This window comes from Dendrobium catenatum, unplaced genomic scaffold (assembly GCF_001605985.2).
Source record: "Dendrobium catenatum unplaced genomic scaffold, ASM160598v2 fragScaff_scaffold_1220, whole genome shotgun sequence".
Lineage (NCBI taxonomy): Eukaryota > Viridiplantae > Streptophyta > Magnoliopsida > Asparagales > Orchidaceae > Dendrobium > Dendrobium catenatum.
In genome coordinates, this window is record NW_021319682.1 from 12,997,852 (window position 1) to 13,020,714 (window position 22,863).

Here is a 22,863-nt window from a genome sequence, read left to right on the forward strand (position 1 = left end):
AATCCAGTTCTCCAAATTCCAAACCTATTGCTGCTATTATATGCCAGATAACACGTATATTCTACGTATCTGATTGATGACTAGCCTTAATCGAAAGTTCTCTCTTGTGATCGGGAGGGGTAATTAATTATAGGGGCTTGCGCCTATAGGAAACCAGAACTCAGATCATAAAGTCCTCACAAAATGAGGGCGAAATCTCTGGGTAGTGTCTTATCTACAAACCCATCTGCCTTCCAAAATTTACCCCAGAACTTATTTCATTAAAACTCCCTCGCCGAAAATAAAAACAATAAGTGCGGGTGGAGGCCGGGGCCAAATTTTCGGAGCCCACAATATTCACAAAAATTGTTGCTATCATTTATTCAAGGTCTTTTAGTGAAACATAGCACAGTATCTGTCATTTAGAATTGATGTTTAAGGAATCATATTCATCTTTGATGTAAAAAATCATTCCACAAATTGGATTTTTAATTAATTTAATATTTTCATTATTAGATACAACAACAACATCAAGTCTTTATCCCACTATGTGGGGTCGGCTACATGAATCCTTTTTCTCCATTGTGTCCTATTAAAAGTTAAATTCTCGTTTAAATCTAATAAAGAAAGGTCATTCCTAATATTTTTTAACCAAGTCTTTTTAGGTCTACCCCTACCTTTCTTAATATAAGTCAAATCTAATACCTCTACTCTCTTAACTGGGTCGTCGGAAGGCCGCCTTTTTATGTGACCAAACCATCTAAGGCGACTCTCTCTAATCTTATCTTCTATTGGAGCTACTCCAACCTTTTCACGTATATGCTCATTTCGTATCCTATCTCTAAGGGTAAAGCCACTCATCCACCTGAGCATTCTCATCTCTGCCACACTTAACTTAGTATTATGCTTCTCTTTTAATGGCCAACATTCGGCACCATAAAGCATTGCATGCCTCACTATCATCTTATAGAATTTTCCCTTAAGTTTGAGGGGTACATTTTTATCACATAACAAGCCCGATGCATTCCTCCACTTCAACCATCCAACTTGAATTCTGCTGATAATATCCCCATCTATTTCACCATCACTTTGAACAATAGATCCAAGATATCTAAAACGTGTACTCTTATTAATGACTTGATCGCCCAAAGTCACAATCCCCTCACTAGGTCTATTACTACTAAAATTACACTCCATATATTCCGTTTTAGATCTACTCAAGCGAAAACCTTTAGACTCTAAGGTTGACCTCCATAATTCAAGTTTACCTTCAACTCCCTCTCTAGTCTTATCAACAAGAAGAATATCATCAGCAAAAAGCATACACCAAGGTACATCCTCTTGCAAATGTCTAGTGAGAACATCCATGACTAAAGTAAAAAGATATGGGCTTAAGGCTGATCCTTGATGTAACCCAACCGAAATAGGAAAATACTTGGTCAATCCACCTTGTGTTTGAACACAAGTAATAGCTCCTGCATACATATCTTTAATGATTTGAATATAAGCATTATTGACTCCTTTCTTTTCAAGAACTCTCCATAACACTTCTCTTGGAACTTTATTATATGCTTTTTCTAAATCAATAAATATCATATGTAGATCCTCCTTATTTTCTCTATATTTCTCCATCAAACCTCTTAATAAATGTATGGCTTCCATAGTCGACCTACCCGGCATGAACCCGTAGAAGCAAAACAAATAAAAAATTATGTTAATACACATGATAATGATTGAAAGCAACATCGAAAAAATTTGGAATGGAAATAGTGCGAAAACTAATGAACACAAATTCACGGTAATACATATGATAATGATTGAAAGCAACATCGAAAAATTTATTATTACATGTGGCTCAGTACTATGCGCATACGCGCTTGGAGTTGGGTTAAAGTTGGACAGCATAAGAATTTTTCTGTGAACTGCTTTTGGATGTATTGCCAATCTTTTATATTTAATAACTCATTCTTTTGACCATCTATAATATTCAGCTCTTGATATTTTTCTAATAGAAATACATCTTGATAAGTATGCAACTTTTTATAAAAAATACAATGTTGCACATCAGTTATCGGATTCTCAACATTGATCACAACAGAATCATCTTTTTTCCATGCGATTTCACGAATTCTTGTCCTAAGAATACTTATAGGAGCAAAATGATCATTATGATTCCGAAACCTTTGTTGTACAAATTTTCAGCCCATATCAGTAATTGTTTCTCCATCCACATACATGGGATGATGACTTTTAATAACTTCATGATATATATCCCATAGACTATCGTTTTCATACCAAGATTATTCATGTAAACAATATCGAAAAATTTCATTTGATCTTGTTTCTCCTCCAAGAATTCATCCATGGGATACGACATAGATTCTGTCAATCGAATAGTACCATCATAGATCAACTTCTGTGTTGGAATAATATGAAGGAAATCCCTTGATGGTGAGCGCTTTATTGATGAGGTCCTTGATGATGATGACATTATATGCTGGATATTTAGCAAATGCAATTTGAGTTATCATTAAAAAAATAGTAATACATAAAATTAAAAAAAAATGATTTGAATAATTAGAGTCACATTAATAAAATAAATTAGATGTTGAGTAACAATTAGAAACAAAAATATTAAGCATCAACATTACAACACGAAGTACATTTTAAATTTATAACGAAAAGTCGATCTAAAATTGTTGTTGAAACTAGATCGAATTGATTTTGATTTGAATTGAATGGTAGGTTTTAGTCGATGCTACGTCAATGGGTATCCACCTAAGAGAAATCTTATGGGTGCGACATCTACGCTAGGCTACGAAAAACCTAAGCACTAGAGATTGATTCTGGAGAAATTGACCTCGAATAATGAGGTCAACAGTATTTGCTGCCAATCTTGTTTATTAAGAAATTCTTTTACTTTAGGATGTTTAGAACTTTGCAACAACTGTTTATAAGAATCTAATATGTGCTTATCATGATCAGGCTTCTAGTAAGAGTATAAAATACAATTATCTATATCCATCATGGACCTTCCCATACCTGGTGCAACTGTATCGTCTTTATCACAACTAAGTTATAGAATTTGACTTTTTAAGAAATCTTTTGCCACAAGGTGGTGCTTAAAATCGGTAAAGCCTTATTGTAGACATTTTCAATCTAACTCTCGACGTGCAGGGTTACCTCTATATTCCATAGCTTTCTTCATATCATTGTGTATGTTTCACAGTAAGTAATCTTCATCTTCATCCCAAGTATGTATAACACACCAGAATAGTTCATTTGATGATACCCTGGCTTCAAGGTCCTCATCGATAGGACAAGATAAGCTTTCACGCACCCGGATGGTACCCTCTGTAATTCATTGTTTGGTTTCGGCACTGCTGCTAGCATCCAAATTGTGGGAGTACATTCTTGATTAATGTAGCTGAAATGAAATATTTGCAAACGAGCTTGAGTAGTCTAGAATTTCTCTTTATTATTTAACACTAACTAATGAAAGAATAAATGAGCAGTCAGAAAAAAAAATTCTTATAATAATAATTATGACTAGTCGAGCATTTTTAATAAGCAAAGTTCATAATATGAATAAATGTTTACAACATGAAGTCAAATCCGAAAGATCAGCACAACAATACATCTCAAATCTCATACTAACGATGCATAGGTAAAGCCCCACTCCCTGGAGTAAATCTATTTGGTGCCCTTCGTCTTTTCCTCTGTAATTGTGGCTCCTCTGAGACCTCAGTCTCCTCCTGCTCAACCTTGGCACGTTGCTGTGAATGTTGTGTACCTTGTTCTGTAGGATAACCTCCCGTTAACATAATGTCCTGCTGCGTGGGGGATGAAGGTAATCCTACTGATGACATCCACTGTGGAATGGCCATTGGAAATAATGATTATGTGCTGGGTTGTTCGTATTATGTGCCATAATAGATATGTCCTAGTTGAATAGGGACTATTTAGAGACATCACGTTGTACCAACCAATCGCTACGTACTCCAAATTATTCCATGTCTTTTCCCCGAAAGACATATGAGCCACATTTAATGAAGAGCACAGATTAATCCCTTTTTTGGCTCCAACTTTTAGGCGTCGTGTTGGTCGACCACGAATGAATAGGTTCCGTAACACGATGGATGAGCCCTCGAGTAGGTCAAACAAAGCTTGTGGATTCTGCAAACAAATAAGCCACAATAAATCAACTTGTCCGCATAATCCTTCCTCATCAAGGTAATCTATATTTAGTAAAATATTTTGCATTTAAAAAATTTAGAGTTATAATAATATGAATTATAGTGATTTTATTTTTGCTAGGTATGACAGATAGATCTAGACGTGCTCGTTCAAGCCGACACACACCTCATCGTACTGCTGCAGAAAATGTCCCAAGACAATTTAGTATAGCATCACTGGGGGAATCTCACAGAGCGCATGATCCCGATCATGTATGTTAAAAAAATTAATGTCACTATATGTTCCTTATTGCATGCATAAATATCTATTTAATTCTGATAAAATTGAAATTTGCAGGCATCTCCTTTGGTTCCCGCTACTCATATGCGCATGGCTAGGGAATGACCAATTGAATGCCCGCGTATGATTTATGTCTTGACAAACCTGAGATTTCAAAATCTCAGACATTTTCAGTTGTTGGATCACAACTTGATCACGGCACTGGTGGAGAGATGATGTCCCTTAACGAACTCTTTTCATTTTACCATCAGTGAGATGACGATCACATTGCAGGATGTCCAAATTTTATTGGGCCTTAGAGTTGATGGACCTGCAGTGGTGGGCCCAAATGTTGTTGGGCAAGGATGTATATAAGAAATATGGCCGATTTGCTGTGACGAGTTACTAGGGACGTATCCTGGCAGGGATTCGATATACCACGCCCCAGATGATGAGGAGGATGTTGCGACATTCAGGATGACTTCATCACAAGTTGATTCTATGCTCCCACTACGTTGGCTCCACTGGACATTTTACAGAGAGTCATATGATAATTTGGCACCAGAGATTTTCATTCGACATGTCCGCGCATACATCCTATTCATGATAGATTGTTTTTTGATACCTGATACATCACTGAGTCATGTTTCTCTACAGTGGTTGCCTTTACTTGCGGATATTGACAGCTTTAGTAGGATGTCAATGGGAGGTGCCGTTCTTGCACATCTTTATAGGGAGCTGTGTTATGCGACAAGGCCGACAAGGACATATATTGCGGGATGTGTGGCACTCCTGCAAGTTTGGTCATGGGAACGATTGTACATTGGTCGACCGACACTGCGAATCCCTCAGATTTTTGACTTGGCCGGACTACTTTTGGGTTGCAGGTTAGTAAGCTTTAGTCAATAAAATTACAATTGTATTTTAAATAATAATATTTCGTACAAATTTATAGGTGGGCTGAAGATAGGATATGTGAGCTGCCTGCAGGCAATACAATGACGTATAGAGACGAGTTTGATGGTTTGCGTATGAGTCAGGTATAATAATATTTAGAAAATCTAAATAATTTATTTTTGTGCATAAATAATTAACACAATACCTATCACATTTTTCTAGGTTATCATGACTCCATATATCCAAGAAGTTTTATATGCTCTTCCAGTATAGTACAATGAAGGACAGGAGATTTGGAGGGCAAGAGTATCGCTGATTAGTTGGAAACGTGCAGAGTGGCACCTACCGGACCGAGTTGTAAGACAATTTTCAGGCGTGCCATCCACTGATATTGAACCCATGGATCCATCATTTAGGCGCATTGATGGCCTTGGTAGAGCAGATCAGGATTAGACTGTACAATACCGTGACTACCTCCAGATCTGGGAGGAGAGAAGGGCTTACGTGGTTCCCATCACTCCACTAGTAGGGGCAGGCAATCAAGAACTAGGAGCTTATCTACGGTGGTATAGATCTTGGGCATCCATCTACCTTTTACAACCTCAAACTGAGCCTCCAAAGACCTTCTTTTCTAGATCACCTAGTGAGAGATTAGTGGTACGTACTGTATTGTTATGTACAATGTATAAATTTTTTAGCATAAATTTTAAATTTAGTAATAATTAATATATAATTACTCTTTAGGCGGATTACTATATACGATCATTTGCGATACTTGAGCCACTAGCCGGGGGAGGGGGACAAAATGTTAGTTCATTGCAGATGGTTGTAGATCAGGTTGCTGAATTGTCTGCCCGAGTTCAACAATCAGTTTATATTGACTACACTTTGTTTGATACGGCCACGGAGGCAGATCAACAAACTAGAGAACGTGCAGGGAGTTCTCATAAGCAGCAACATAGTAGACGATCTGTTTCAGATGCTCCGTTCCGGTCGATGGGGAGCAGACACCGACAGACTGTTGTGCCTGATCCGCATCGGCATTCCATTCATACGCCATTCATTGGCTATGATTTCATGGGAGCAGGTCCTTCAGCCCCACATTGGAGCCTGCACGTTGGACAGTCTAGTCAACCAGGACATATTTATTATGGCACACAATACGAACAACCCAGCGCACAATCATTATTTCCAATGGCCATTCCATAGTGGATGTCATCAGTAGGATTACCTTCATTCCCCACGCAGCAGAACATTATGTTAACGGGAGGTTATCCTACAGAATAAGGTACACAACATTCACAACAATGTGCCGAGGTTGAGCAGGAGGAGACTGAGGTCTCAGATGAGCCACAATTACAGAGAAAAAGACGAAGGGCACCAAATAGATTTACTCCAGGGAGTGGGGCTTTACCTAGGCATCGTTAATATGAGATTTGAGATGTATTGTTGTGCTGATGTTTGGAATTTGACTTCATGTTGTAAACATTTATTCATATTATGAACTTTGCTTATTAAAAATGCTCGACTAGTCATAACTATTATTATAAGAATTTTTTTTTCTGACTGCTCATTTCTTCCTTCATTAGTTAGTGTTAAACAATAAAGAGAAATTCTAGACTACTCAAGCTTGTTTGCAAATATTTCATTTCAGCTACATTAATCAAGAATGTACTCCCACAATTTGGATGCTAGCAGCAGTGCCGAAACCAAACAATGGATTATAGAGGGTACCATCCAGGTGCGTGAAAGCTTATCTTGTCCTATCGATGAGGACCTTGAAGCCAGAGTATCATCAAATGAACTATTCAGGTGTGTTATATATACTTGGGATGAAGATGAAGATTACTTACTGTGGAACTTACATGATGATATGAAGAAAGCTTAGGAATATAGAGGTAACCCTGCACGTCGAGAGTTAGACTGGAAATGTCTACAAGAAGGCTTTACCAATTTTAAGCACCACCTTGTGGCAAAAGATTTCTTAAAAAAGTCGAATTCTAGAACTTAGTTGTGATAAAGACGATACAGTTGCACCAGGTATGGGAAGGTCCATGGATATAATAATTGTATTTTATACTCTTACTGGAAGTCTTATCATGATAAGCACATATTAGATTCTTATAAACAGTTGTTGCAAAGTTCAAAACATCCTAAAGCAAAGGAATTTCTTAATGGACAAGATTGACAGCAAATATAACAATAATTTCAGATCGACTTCAAATGTTATACTACACAAACACAGCTCCAAAATCATCTACAATATCTACTTAACAATATGAATCAGTAACTTCGAAAATGTACTTTATGTTGTTATTTCGTTATAAATTTAAAATGTACTTCGTGTTGTAATGTTGATGCTTAATATTTTTGTTTTTAATTGTTACTCAACATCTAATTTGTTTTATTAATGTGACTCTAGTTCTTCAAATCATTTTTTTTTTAATTTTATATATTATTATTTTTCTAATGATAACTCAAATTGCATTTGCTAAATATTCAGCACATAATGTCATCATCATCAAGGACCTCATCAATAAAGCGCTCACCATCAAGGGATTTCCTTCATATTATTCCAAGACAGAAGTTGATCTACGATGGTACTATTCGATTGACAGAATCTATGTCGTATCCCATGAATGAATTCTTGGAGGATAAAACAAGATCAAATGAAATTTTTTGATGTTGTTTACATGAATGGTCTTGTTATGAAGACGATATTTTATGAGATACATATCATGAAGTTATCAAAAGTCGTCATCTCATGTATATGGATGGAGAAACAATTACTGATATGGGTTGGAAATTTGTACAACAAAGGTTTAGGGATCATAATGGTTATTTTGCTCCTATAAGTATTCTTAGGACAATAATTCGTGAAATCGCACGGAAAAAAGAAGGTTCTGTTGTGGTCAATGTTGAGAATCCGATAACCGATGTGCAACATTGTATTCTTTATAAAAGGTGACATACTTATCAAGATGCATTTTTATCAGAAAAATATCAATAGCTGAATATTATAGATGGTCAAAAGGAGTTCTTAAATATAAAAGATTGGTAATACATCCAAAAGCAGTTCACAGAAAAATTTTTATGCTGTCCAACTTTAACCCAACTCCAAGCGCGTATGCGCATAGTACTGAGCCACATGTAATAATAATTTTTTTGATGTTGCTTTCAATCATTATCATATGTATTACCGTGAATTTGTGTTCATTAGTTTTCGCACTATTTCTATTCCAAATTTTTTCGATGTTGCTTTCAATCATTATCATGTGTATTAACATAAATTTTTATTTGTTTTGCTTCTACGGGTTCGTATCACTTCAGCCATCATTACTCAATTTTTTTTAATAATTATTACATATAACAATGATAACCTAATATATTTAAAAAAAAAAGAAAACCCAAATAAAATCAAAATAAATTATACCTTCTTTTAAATTATAAATTTTTTTAAAACTTTTCTTAAAAAAAAATTTTATTCTTGTTATTCTCATCTCTTAATAACTAATTCACACACTTAAAATTAACTTTAATAATGTATTTTAATATTAATAACATGTATATAAATAACTAAAACAAGAGCTGATGTCAAACCCTGCAATTTCCTTAAGAGCTGATGCCAAACGCTCTTTAGCTCATGTCTTACTTATACCCGCTCTGCTACACTCCTTAACTGCACGAAATTAATGGCAGCATTGAATTCCGGCCACTACATGTGAGATTCGGATCTGGTCTCCGGAAACGACAAACACAAATGCAAGAATATGGAATACGCCAAACCCTACGGTGTACTCCACTGAATGTGCCGGATCAGTCGGCGCATTCAATGAATGCGCCATTTCAATTGCCGCATTCTATGAATGCGCCATTTAGGAGAGCACATTCTACAAATGCACTACAGTGTTCGGCGTATTAGCTCGTTTTAAAATTTATTTCTGTTCACGCTCCTACCGCTAAATTAGGCTGCAACAATGCTCGTTCCGAAAATTTGGCCTATAAATTAAGTATTTTGAATTTTGTATTATGCATGTAGGACAAAGTGGAGATAAGACAGGGGCATTGGTTTGAACCTCTGCAGGATCTTCATGGAAAACTAAGTGGATTGGTTAGCAATCCACCATACATACCAAGCAGTCATATTCCTGGCTTACAAGCTGAAGTTGGTAAACATGAACCTAGTCTAGCACTGGATGGAGGGATGAATGGCATGGATCATCTTCTTCATCTTTTTGATGGGTTGATCTCAGTTCTAAAACCCGGTGGCTTCTTTGCTTTTGAGGTAATACTTGTGCTCGCAATGCATTCTTTCTAGGCTTATGTAGGTATTTGTGGAATTTTCCTTCCCTTTCTTGCTTAGCAACAAATTAAATGATCTAATCTATATTCTGTGTTATTTAGTCTCTCTTATAATAAAAGCGAAACCATATATGATTTTACTTTATTGTAATGGCTCAATATTCATATACATAAGAAGGTCAATTTTATAGATGGCCTCTTTGGCTCAGAATGTAGCCATTTTTTTTATCGAGGTTGTTGTTCATCAGTACAATCGCTTATTCTGGATATAAGGTAAATTAAGTTGTGCCTTATGTAAAGAAGGGCTGCCCATATGCACAGAATGAATGCAATCAAAATTATCAGGACATGTAATTTTTCATTTTGAGTAGCATTCCTTATAAAAGTGAATTGCTACAGTTGATCTCAATGCTTCACTTGAGTGCTACAATTTAAGTTAATTTTTATAGGTAAGTGGTTGGATTATGCTGGGGTTCAGTTAGTTGTAAATTAGCTTTAATGCTGGTAGACTTTGACTTTGCTTTCTTTTTAGTGTAAGCTGCTTACACCTTTTATTGTTGCTCACACTATTGACATGCCTTTTGTATATTTATGCGCAGTTAGAGGTTTTTGCATCATCCTTTTCTTCATTGGTAGGGCGTTGACAATCATTGGATACAAGTTTGTATGACAAGCTTCATGATAGGCAAATGGTTCTTTATTAAAATCATTTTTTGAATAGAGTCTAGCTCCATTGTTAGCTATTAGGAGTTAATCATCATTATAATTAGCCTTATTTGAATTAATCTTGGCTAGTTTTATGCATCATCCTTCTGCATTCATTAATCATTTGAATTATTAATTCTATCTATCTGCATTATTATTACAATTTACATTTTTTTTTTCATATGTTTATCTTGCCTAAATCACCCAAGTCAATTTTTAGTACCTTATCTTCAATAGTTGATTTTCCTATTATCACTTTAATATAATATTTTTCACTCTATCCATTAAATTTTTACACTTTTACCACAAATTCATTGTTAATATTATTATTTCCGCCATGCTCAACTTATAATTTATGCCTTCTTCTTGTTTAACTTATGAATCCTTTCCTATGTCCAATCTAGTTTTAGTTTTACGAAATTGGACATTTGAACCTTGATGATATTCTCTTATCAAATAGCACTCTTAAAATACGTCTCCATTGTAACGTAAGTATTAATCGATCTATATTTTCTTCCCTTTTATAAGATATATCTTAAATCTCCAACAATGCTGATTAATAATTATTACCCTAACATCTGTTAAAATTGTATATCATATACTCATACTATTTTTATTAATTTTAGATTTTTTTAACTTCTAGAATTTTCTTTACTGCTTTAAATTATAACTTCCTAAGAACTGGTTTTACTATGAAAACTATCATTTATAAATACCATATTCCAGTATATATCATCTTAAATATCTTTGTAAGTATCTCCATATCCATTATAAAAAAGAAACATGTTTAAATGTTGGTTATTGATATAACCTTACTTATTGCGTTTGAAAAGTCTTATACGTAGTTCTAATAATATTCTTTACATCTCTCTCTCTCTCTCTCTATATATATATATATATATATAATAGTTTCAACATATCTTTATTACACACATTTTCACATTAGTGCCTTCCAATCAATTCTCATGAATTTTATGCTCATTCTAGACCAATAAAATTGATAAGGAGTGCTTTCTTGTCTCTCTATACCACACAAAAATTTTCTTTTTCTTTTAATTAAAATACGGTTGCTTCTACAATGTCAGCGTGGTATTTCTTAGTCTTTGTTCCATTAGCTATAAAAATTTGAAAGGTGGAAAACATTATTTTTGCTTTTTTCTATTTCAGCATTTTTTTTTTAATTTCACCATTATATCCAGTAACTACTCTTTGCTTAGGGTTGGTTAAAAAGCTTGAAACTCAAAATCAAATGTGTCAGTTGGATTCAAAACTATTTGTGGGTGACATCTGAATCTTACTAAGAATAGACATTAAAAGAGAAGAGGAGAGAGAAAAAAAAGCTTAGAGAGAAGCTTTGGATATCCACTAGAATGTTAGAAAGTATAAGAGTGATGTGCACAATGAATATGTCAGAATATATTTGGTTCATCTTTTGACCTCTTATTTATAGGCTTGGGTCAAAGTACAATATTACAAGAAAGGATATAATTGAGAAATGTAATTGAAATTATATAGCAAGAATTAACCAGTCTTTGTTGTAAATTGTATAAGCCTATCTAGCTTGTAGCTATCTAATTACATGAATAGCCATTAAAGAGGTCTATATAAAGAATGAGATCTTTGAGAATAATATTTCTTTGATGAATTATTTGGCAACTTCACTCTGAGCTATCAAGTTACTTTGGATTCTTGGGTGATTTTAATAATTGGTTTTATTGGCAACTTCAAGTAATCTTTGGGTTGAATGGAATTTTAGCTAAGTTCAAACATAATGCCTGAGTACTGAAGTAGTATGCGAAATAACTTGATAATTTAATTATTTCGGCCAAAATGTTATTGAGCATACATAGTTGATTTCGAGTATGGCTTTATTCACTATTATAGTTTGAGTTAACTTGAATAGAATTTGAAATAAGTATTTATATATTGCATGATATTAATACTATAAGTATTTTATTTATGATTCCTTAATTATTATATTGATAATCAACAAATAAATTTGAAGTTATAAACAAATTTTAATACTTTTTGAGGAATATACTAGTTATCAAAATAAACATCTTCATTTAAATTCCTGAACAATTTAAGTTACCATTTTTCTCACAAATTTTATGCAAATAATTCATAGTGAAAAATATTTTTTGATCTGCATCTGATTTCCTCCTTGCCATGAATGTTAATCTGAATTCATATCGTGGAAACTATTCACTCATTTGGTGGATTGGGGCTTTTTTTAATTGTGGACATTCTCATCAATCTATGCAATTATGGCCAATGCACTTGGGCACAAAAGCAATGGCAAAGGGTGCATATTTCTCCTGAAGGCGTAATTACATTTGCTTATCAAACGAGAAAGGAGATTCTACCAACCGAAGAGAACCTGTGAGACATAATAAAGTATAAAAAATTTTAAGGGATGCTAATTCAGTAAACAAGTTATTAAAGAAAAATAGATTTCCACATTTAATTCCATGATCTTAATCGACCCCATATAGTGGGATAAAGACTTATTGTTGTTGTATTTAATACCATGAACTTAAAATCAAAATTATTAATGGCTAGAGCTGTGGTAGGAATTTAACTTTGTTCCTACCAAATAAAACCAAAGCAACTCACTCACCTCATTTCCTCTCTCTCTCTCTCTCTCTCTCTCTCTCTCTCTCTCAAAGTTCAGCTCTCTCTCTCTCTCTCTCTCTACTTGGCCCATTTCAAGTATTTATTTTGTTATATTAGGTAGGCCAATGTTGTTAGTTCCCCATTCCTGCATTCTTAATTCAATCTTCTTTACATACCGTAAGTATGGTTTGCTATTTAAATCCACAGAGCTTTGATTGTGCTTTTAAATAACCCATATCTTTTATTGCATCTCATATTTTCTCTTTTTAATACCCATTCCATAGGAATTATCAAGTATGCACAAGTTTTATTTAAAAAAAAAAAGAAATTAAGTAAACTTTAAAGAAATTGTGTCCAAGTTATAGGAACTGATGGAGCATAATTGAGCAAAAATTTGGAAAACAAAGTTAGGTTATTGGGCATGTACAATGAAGGAGAGAACATGCACCAGTAAGACAACTAATAAAATTAATACTGACAAATTAGGTAGAAAAATAGGTAGACTAAAGCTAACTTGATAGAAGTAGTGGAAAAAGATTTGAAAAATGGATCAATATACAACACTCAACAGGATAAATGAAGAATGAGAATTCATAAAGGCAATCACAAATAATTGGGATAAGACTAATTGTTATCATGCTAAGTTATTAAAGATATTACAATTGTATGGTTAAATAAATGAATGAAACTCAAAATCCTTTATAGTAAAAAGGACTTGAAATTGTTGAAGCAAAACATTTTAGTGCCAATTTTTAATATAATGAACTGTCCAAAGTTGTAATAACTAAAGAATTGCAAGTTTATCTTTCATATAATAGAACAATAGAGGAAGCGATGAAACTAAGGATGAGAAAATTATATTTGTATCATAGAATCTATCTGAATTTTTGCTAAGAGAATGAAGAATATTTTGGAGATGATTTATTCCCGAAGGAAATTGATGGAAATGTGTAGAATGATATGGTCTTCACATGTATGTATTCGAGTGCCACAAGATTTGATTTGATCAACATTAAGGAGAAAAATATTTGTTGAAATATGTGAATTTATAAAATGTGTATAGATTTAATGAGTAATATTAGTGGTTGTTGTGATAATTTCTATCATTATAGGGTCACTTCTAGGATCAAAATTGAGTATTTTTAGCAAACTTAGTTATACTCACTTCTAATTATTCAAAAACACCTTAGAGCTTTATTTCCAATTTTTAGAGTTTTTACGATCTTTCAAACTATTTCAGTGTCCTTGCTAGATTGCTCAAATTAACAACCAATTTTGTATTGAAAATTGATCGACCAAAGTTGTGTCCAAATTGATCTACCATTTTTTTGAAGTTTTTCAACCAAATTGGTTGATGTTGTCTATCTAATCATACAAGGCTACATTGTCGAAGATGTTACAAAAATTGATGATGTCTTGATATGAAAATAATATGAAGAAAATGGGATCTAAATAGTAGGTGTACAAGGCAAAAGATGATACGCTGGATTAAAACAAAAAAAAAGTGTCTCCTACAGCTCTACTATTAGCTTCTCACGTTGAATAAAAGGACCTAATGTCCATGCAAATAACTTTCATTTATTATCAATCATCTCATAATAAATAACTCCATTATAAAAAAAACTTTATTTATGCTATAGGCTCCTTCATAACAAACCCACAACTTAATAAAAAATATCCAAATAACTATGGCAAAAATTAAAATGACCATGAATTTTAAATGAGAGTGCTGAAAATAGTGCGTTAAAATAAAAATGACCATGAAGTTAGGCATCCCCATATTTTACCTTTGTTGCAAAGCTCTATATTCTAGAGCTGGTTTGGCATTTGTACTCTTAAAGAAGAATAATTCATCTGCCATGGATTGTTGAATTGTAGATGGATGAAGGTTCCAACAAACTATATGAAAAAATTGTTCAGAGGGATCATCAATGTGCTCATCTAGTAGTAATGTAAGAACTAATATTAGGTCTCTGACTTTGAAAAATATAACATTTGTTGACATTAACATCAACTCAGAGTAGTTGAAGCATTAAAAGGACTCATTAAGGTGATAAATCCTCTTCATTGAAATTAGGGCTTTAAATTATGTATATAGGCAAATGGGTATATTCTAATTAAGTTCTAGCACTAAGATAGGTATTCCTTCACTTTAATCGTAAGAACAAATAGAATGTGTACTATAGTTATAACATCATCAATATATTTTCTGAAATACCGTAGGATTGCTGTGGATGACCGTTGTGCTAGAGGCTGCAATGTAGTTGAAAGCTATGAACACATCATGGTCCAGTGCAAGTATATGGTTGAAGTCATTATCCAGATGCGTAAGTGGGGTATTTCTATCCCTGTTTTTCAAACGTTAGAGGGGTGTTTACAGGGATTAAAGAGATTGTCTTTTCGGGACAATGGAATTGTCAAGATCTATTGTACCATTGTGTACTTGTCTTGGAAAAATCCAAATGATTTTAAGCATGGAGGAGCTGTTCTGCCTTGCTATATGATTGCTGTGAATGCCTTGTCATTGGCTGCTACTAAGTTTTATCTACATCTTTCCAACTGGGGTACTAATCTCCTTAGGGAGTCTCGTAAATCTTGGTACCCCCCACCGAAAGACTGGATGAAGATTAATGTTGATGCTTCATTGCTTAGATCTAACTGCGCTGGAATCGGTGGCATTTTCAGAGATCACAAGGGAAGATTCGTTATTGCTTTTGGGGAGAATAAGGTCCATTGGGACATTGCTCAGCTTGAGTTGGAGGCTGTTTTCTCGGTAAGGGAATACATTAGGAGTTGGATGCTTGAATACAAAGGGGTAATAATTGAGAGTGACAACCTCAATATTATTACTTTCATCCAAGATTCTTTAAAGAAGAATAAGTGGCTTATTGATAGGTGGCCGGTAAAGGAATTATTGTTTCTTAATGATTTCCATAAAGTTGTTTTTCAACATGTCCATAGGAATTGTAATAAAGTAGCCAATTTGTGTGCTACTATGGCTCTAGATAGTATTTTCTTTTTTGATAGCCTTTCTTTTAGCAACATTCCTTCCTTGTTATTGAATTCAATCAAGGAGGAATGTGATTCCATTAGCAATTGTAATTAGTTTCTTTGTTTCTTAATGCAATTTGGATGCATTTCTTCAAAAAAAAAAAAAAAAAAAAAAGAATGTGTACTATAGTTATAACATCATCAATATATATAGAATAGTTTCTTAAATTAAGCAAATAAGATGGAAATGTTTAATGAGCAATGCAATTGAATTTGAATATTGTTGTTATGAAGAGAAACCTACAAGCTTTCTTGGTGATAATATCATATAATTTTATAATGTTCATTGTATAATAACTTGCCCCTTATAGATGGTTTTGATTCAACTATGGTAGGCATATTTGGTGAAGAAAAACTTTTAGAGTAGTGGCGCAACAAGATCATGATTATGTTAAGACATATGCTTTAACCAAGCAAGTTATTTGAAACGTCTCCAGTAATATGCAACTTAACCTAACTTCCTATGAGTTAAAAAGTTACGAAATTGAGAAACAATATCAAAATCAATTTGTGACAAACTTTCGCGTATATGAGGAATTTCAAATTGTCAAAACTTGGAGTCAAACTACAAGTGGTTTAAGTAAAACAAGCATCTCCAACATGTTTAAAAAAAAAAAAAACATCTTCGACATGTATGAATTTCTTAAAATCAGACTCATGCTCGAACTCAGGTTTAGATTCAACATGACTTCAAACATAGATTTTGCTTAAGGCTGATGCTCAGATTTTGCATACGCTCATTACGTTTTATTGCAAACTTAGATTTAGGCTCATATTCAATGTAAGATGCAGATTCATTCTACATGTGATTATCTTCTTGGTCTGAATTATCATCAAAAGCAGGTTATGAACTATAATATACTCAATAGATTTAGGAATGACTTTGGATGGTAATAATGCTTGTGTTCTACTAACAAAAAGGTTATTGGTAGGATGTGGATTATAGATATCAAATTTATTATGCTAGAGCCTAGAAGTACTTGGTAATGATGAACTGGTCTAGTAGGAGGATACTTGAGATACTTTATGGTGGCTGTCATCTAATGTATTGGAATAATTTCACTTGTTGTTGGATGGCTTGTCTTTTACCTAAGATCAACAATCAATCTAAATATGGCGGGAATGAAGCTTCAAGTGGAGCAAACATGGTGATGAACTCGTTAAATCTATCAAAGTACCCAAATACAATCAAGCTTTCTTATATGAAAATTTTGTATGACCCATTGCTTTGTAATATGTGTAAGAGATGTTGAGTTAGGTTTCGAATAGGTTTAATATCGATTTAAATAAAAAAGCAAGAAAGATAGTTTATTATGTCTTAGATACATGTCGCTTTTGTATCATTGCCTGGCATAGATAGAGAAGGCTTGTTAAAGCGTTATTGTTTTGTGATTGCCCGTCTTCATGTTTTTTTATCTTAGTTGAATGCTATCTATGTAACCTTTCTCAATCAATTGCTCTTGCAAAGATACAAAATATGGAATATGTATGGGGGCCTTCAAAAGATACGAGTCATTATGGTGCTCTTGCAATGATGACAACATAATGATTGCTTGAATAAGCAGAATACTCTTACAAAATTGAGGTTAAATCTAGGCTAGTCTAATCATATACTTAATTGAATTATTAAGTTTGGTTTCAAATAAAAAAAAAAATCTATCAAAATGATCTACCCTAAAAACATTTTTGGTTGGATAAAAAAGTAGTAGTGTGATGTTTCAAGATGTATCAAGAATCTACCTTATTGATCATAGATGAAATAATGAGTACTAATTGTATGCAATGAAAATATGATATATCAGCATGCCAAAGATGGATCTTACTAGGAGTTGTAACGATTGTGTTATGACATGGATATGTTAAAAAGTTGTCTAAATAGGTAAGATGCATACATTTCTTAAGTCATCAACTCCGTTCTTAAAGTTATAAGAAAATAGTAAATTTAGTTATGTTCTAATGATATAATGCGATTGGTAACATAATATGGATAATTATAGAAAATTGATTATAATTTCAGTGTGGAAATATATTCAATGTTTCTTCTTAAGCTTAGTTCGAAAATTTGTACAAAATTTATCATTCAACACAATTTAATAAAAAATTGTTAATTGAGTTCAAGTACTATAATCATAGAACGCATCCATTACTTTGACCTGGAATTGGCTGCAAATCTTTAACCCTTGAATAGAAGAAATAACAAACAATAGCAAGAAAGATTTTTGCAAATGGAAGAGGTCAGTTAGTTTAGTAGGAAGCTGATCTATTGAATATTTCATAAGCTCTTCTTTTCATTTTATTCTCTCTTCTCTTGTCCCTTTTTAATGGAAGGGAGCCTCCATATAATGAACTGGAAGGAGACAGAATTCGATATATGTGCTAGGAAGTAAGGGATAGGGATAGGATAGTTACTGTTTTATTTAACAATTTCACTGGAAATAATTTGAATGGCCAGTTGGTTGTATGAGCATGGTTAAGTCCATTTTAAGTTTGTATGGGTTTTGAATGTGAGTTGTGTGTGGTGTACGATGTTCGTTTACACATTTATTATGACTTATGGGTGGTTTTAAGCTTGTTAGGAGAGATTATGGATTTAAATTTGTGTAGGTTTATTTAGGTTGTGATGTTAGGATTTATTTTGTGTTAGAAATCAAAGAGAAGTTTATTAGAAGAGGGTTGGAAGGTTTGTTTGAGAGAAAGAGAGAACAAGCTTGTGGATGAGAATTCAACATGTGTGAAGTGTAAGGCACTTAATGAGTGATACCGATTTCTCAAGAAAAGTTTCTCTCACTTGGTGGGAGGAAACGATAGATACTTATAAAGTAAAATTATGAAGAGCAAAGATGAAGAACTCATGTATAGCACCTTAATTCTTAAATTTGAGAAGATTACAGGTATCATACCATACAATATTCAATTGATGTGAAAAACTTGCATTTATTATTATATTAGATGTCGCCATATAGGACATTTGTGTGGAGGCTCTCTCTTATAGATTCAGATGATGGCTTGATAGGGATTAATTTGAATAGAGAATGATAATTAAATAGTTAATGAATATGAAAAAGATAAGGACATGGAATAATATAGTTAGGAAAAGAGAAATAATCAAATCAGAGAGACACAATTGCAATGTTTTTTATTTAGTTTCATATTTAGAATTAAAGTATTTCGCATCCATTACAAAAGACTTTATTTATGATCAATATTTAAAACCTAATAAACTTCAACCCAGTGAACCCTACTGATGTAATACGAACAAGAAGGCAGGTGACATCTATTGAAAGAAGGGAATCGGGGGAAGAGCAGAAGATATAATCGGATCTACTTGGAAAGAAGAGAAGAAGAATATGAGAATAACAAAAAATCAATATTTCATTTATTATTAGATTTCTCAATACAAGACATGAATCCTTTATATAGACTTAGGCTTACATACTTTCCTAATAGGGCATTAACTATTAAGAAAATTAATCACGTGCCCTTATTTCATATGTATGCCTTGTAATACTTTCCCAATAATTCATTAACTATTCTACAAGGAATTATGAGCCCTTATACATTTATATGAAATATTTAAAACATGGTAAAATTAAATGAACTTGTGCTTATAAACTAATATTGAAGAGAATTCTGATGACCTTATTTGTACTCAATCATTTACCAATGCCTAAAGAAACTCTTCTCCAAATAGTTGGAAGGTGGGCATGGTGGTGGAAGTGGAATTAGTTCATGCACAACTCTATAATCAACTGGAGAAGATGCAGGTAGCTCAAGGCATACTTCTGGAGGTTTTAGTGAAGATTGTCGGAAATCATTCATTCAAACTTTGTTATAGTATATGGTGGTGGTAGTAGCACAAACTCAATATAAAAATGAGTATGGAAAGGACTGAAAATTCAAGATAAAGTGCAACTAGGAACAAAGCTTGATTTGGAATGAAGGATGCAATCTCGAGATAGTTTACTTGTGGTGGAAGAGAAAGCATGAACTTGATATTAAGGATTAATACAAAATATGAAAGTAGTTCTATCAATTGTGGATCCTCCTTTATTAGCATATGAAGTGGCCCCAAAATAACTATAATCTATGTGGATGTAGATTCACTCACACGTGCATTATCAATTTCTATGAGAGATTCATTCTCGGACTCCACACGAACATAACTATTGGAATAATTTAAGTATATGCTTTATTTTACATATCTTAATCTGATATTAAAAAACTTCCTTTCAAATCATTATTCAAGCATCACATGAATATTGCCCTGTATATTCTTTTAAATATAGTTGGACATGGATGCTATTATTTTGTTTTTCATGTTGATTTTGAGAATGGTGATACGCTACATCCCACATTTCTTCTTTGGACATGGATGCTATAATTTTGTTTTTAATGTTGATTTTAAGAATGGTGATATTCTACATCTCACATTTCATCTTGCTCAACGTGACGGTGATGATTAATTTGGGTGAATAAGACTTCGTTTGGGATAGCTTTTTTAATGCTTCTTAAAGCAATTTTTTAGTAAAAAAATTAATTTTTCTACTAAAAGGCTGCTTTAAGAAGCAGTAAGAAAGTCATCCCAAACAAAACCTAAACTCAATTCTAGCTTTTCTTTTTAGTGTTTTTCAGGAGATCTAGTCTCTTTATCTCTCACTATGGAATTCATCTTTTATTATGGCAGACCAATGGTGATAAACAATCTGAGTACATTGTAGATTTCATAAGCTCACAGGGGAGCAATACCTTCCATGATATGAGAATAGTGGCGGACTTTGCTGGAGTAAGACGATTTGTGACGGGATATTGCCAATAAGCTTCAGCTGTGAACTTGCAAGTCTTGACAAACCATTTCTGGAAATTGGAGGTCTTGCAGTCACCGCTGCAAATTTAGAGATGACTTTTCTCCGAAGTATTCTACGTCATTAACCCTGACATTTTTTAGGTCTCTCAGGGATCCAATTTCTTTTCTATCTTGGATGATTAGATAACTATGACGAACAATTCATCTATCGCCAAGCCAGGCATGGTTCTGAATCATCTTACTGTTGACGAGTTGCAGGGTGCATCCAGTGAAGCTGTAAAATTTACATGGTAATTTTCATAGAGTTCAGAAAATTGATACGATCAGAGATGGAGCTGGCAAATTACTACCCAGTCATGCATTTTTTTTGCTATTCCAATTGTAGATACTATTGGTTTAAGATGGAATTATGAGAAGTTTTTGTCTTCATTGCTCAAAAAGCACAAAGAGAGACTAAACTTTGCATTCTAGATGAAGTTGAACATACTCCCAAGAGTGAAGAGACATTGAAGGTTGTGATACAATTATCCAAATTTGGATTCCAAAGAAGAAAAGATACTCCTTAGAGGAAAAGTCCTTTTTCCATTTGGAAGCTCAAATTTGGATCATTTCAATACCCAAAGGGGAAAAGAATAACCTCCCCCTCGAGGGAAGAGTTTTCTTTTTCATTTAGGTATCCAGGTACGATGAATCCGAGACTGAGGAGCTGAAGACAAAGAGTATCTTACTCGAAGTCTACTTTCATCCGTCTTAGGATTACAAAGTGGCTCTGAATGTTGTTACTGCATATTGCTAATGGACACTACAATTACAACGTGGCTCTGAACTCTAAAGCATACACCAGGTGGATTCTAAATTCAAACGTGATCCTATTTTTTTTGCCCGATGGTTCTACAATACCCAACTTTCTCTTGTTGATGTATGTCTGGTCTGATATGATACTTGAACAAAATCCAACTAGTTGCTTTTCCAGATAATTGTTATATCATATTGCTAGATTTACATGAAAACCTGTGCGAATGGCTACTATCATGAGATTGTTGACAATACTGGACTTTGAACTCTCAATTTCTTGTTTGCTAGCTTAATGCTTTGTTACTGGGCTGAATGAAGTTTGATCTGTTTATTTTATATCTGATTTCAGTACGTTTGATGGAAGCTTCATTGCTGTCACTTATAGACTCCCTTTCTTTGCTGAATAAGAGCTGGAAATTTTACAAAAGTCAGTTTAAATGTAGAACTGTATCGTTTCTGACCATCAATTGTGTCATGAGATTTGCCACTGACACATCATTTATGGGAAAATTATTATGTGCGGAGTCCGGACACAATGGCGAAAAAGGATTCATGTAGCCGACCCCATGTAGTGGGATAAAGGCTTAATGTTATTTTTGTTGGATTCCGGACGGGAAGAATCATCCAGACTGTGAGCGTACACATAGTGTGTACACTTATACTCACTGTGTATAAATGTATACATAGTGTGTACACTCGCATGTTTGAACTGTTCTTCCCATATGGACTCCGCATAGAATAATTTCTCCCATCTATGGCTTAAAATTCTTTATGAAAGGTGGTCGGTTGACCCTTTTATGAGAAACCATCATGATAATCTTATGATTGCACAAATCTCTAGGCTGATGCAACCACCATTTATAAGAAATAATCCCATGCATAATATAGACCAACGAGAGTTGCTTTTTGCTTTTTTCAATGGCATTGCACCGACGGTTGTTTTTGTGAGGGCTGGTCTTGTTTGTTCTTCCTTTGATTTTGCTTTTTCTCTAGCTTTATCCTCTTGTATTTATGCCCTTTTTGTTTTTAAGACTTCTTGACTGATAACAGTCACATGAGAGGTGGTAGTATTGATTATATTCACATCAGAAGAGGTGGGGAAGAGGAATATGTGAATATTTATTTTAACTGATTCTGCGGTGCGGTAGGGCAGTGGGCCAAAAACTTAGCATGACTGCTTTTTCTTTAGGCTGTCTTTGGTTTTTTAGTATGAGGAGAGCAGCAACGTGAAAGAGGAAAGATTATTATGTCCGGATAAA

The 22,863-nt window shown here is 33.7% G+C and overlaps 1 protein-coding gene across 1 annotated transcript; it reads left to right on the forward strand.

Annotated features, from left to right (window-relative positions):
- Positions 1 to 9,370: 9,370 nt before the first annotated feature.
- LOC110110118 (release factor glutamine methyltransferase) lies at positions 9,371 to 21,940 on the forward strand (the record flags this gene model as incomplete). The annotated part of the gene is given in 2 exon segments (XM_020841443.2): positions 9,371 to 9,616; positions 20,690 to 21,940. Coding segments are annotated over 2 exon segments (378 nt in total), but the record flags the coding sequence as incomplete, so codon positions are not given.
- Between the last annotated feature and the right edge of the window lie 923 nt (positions 21,941 to 22,863).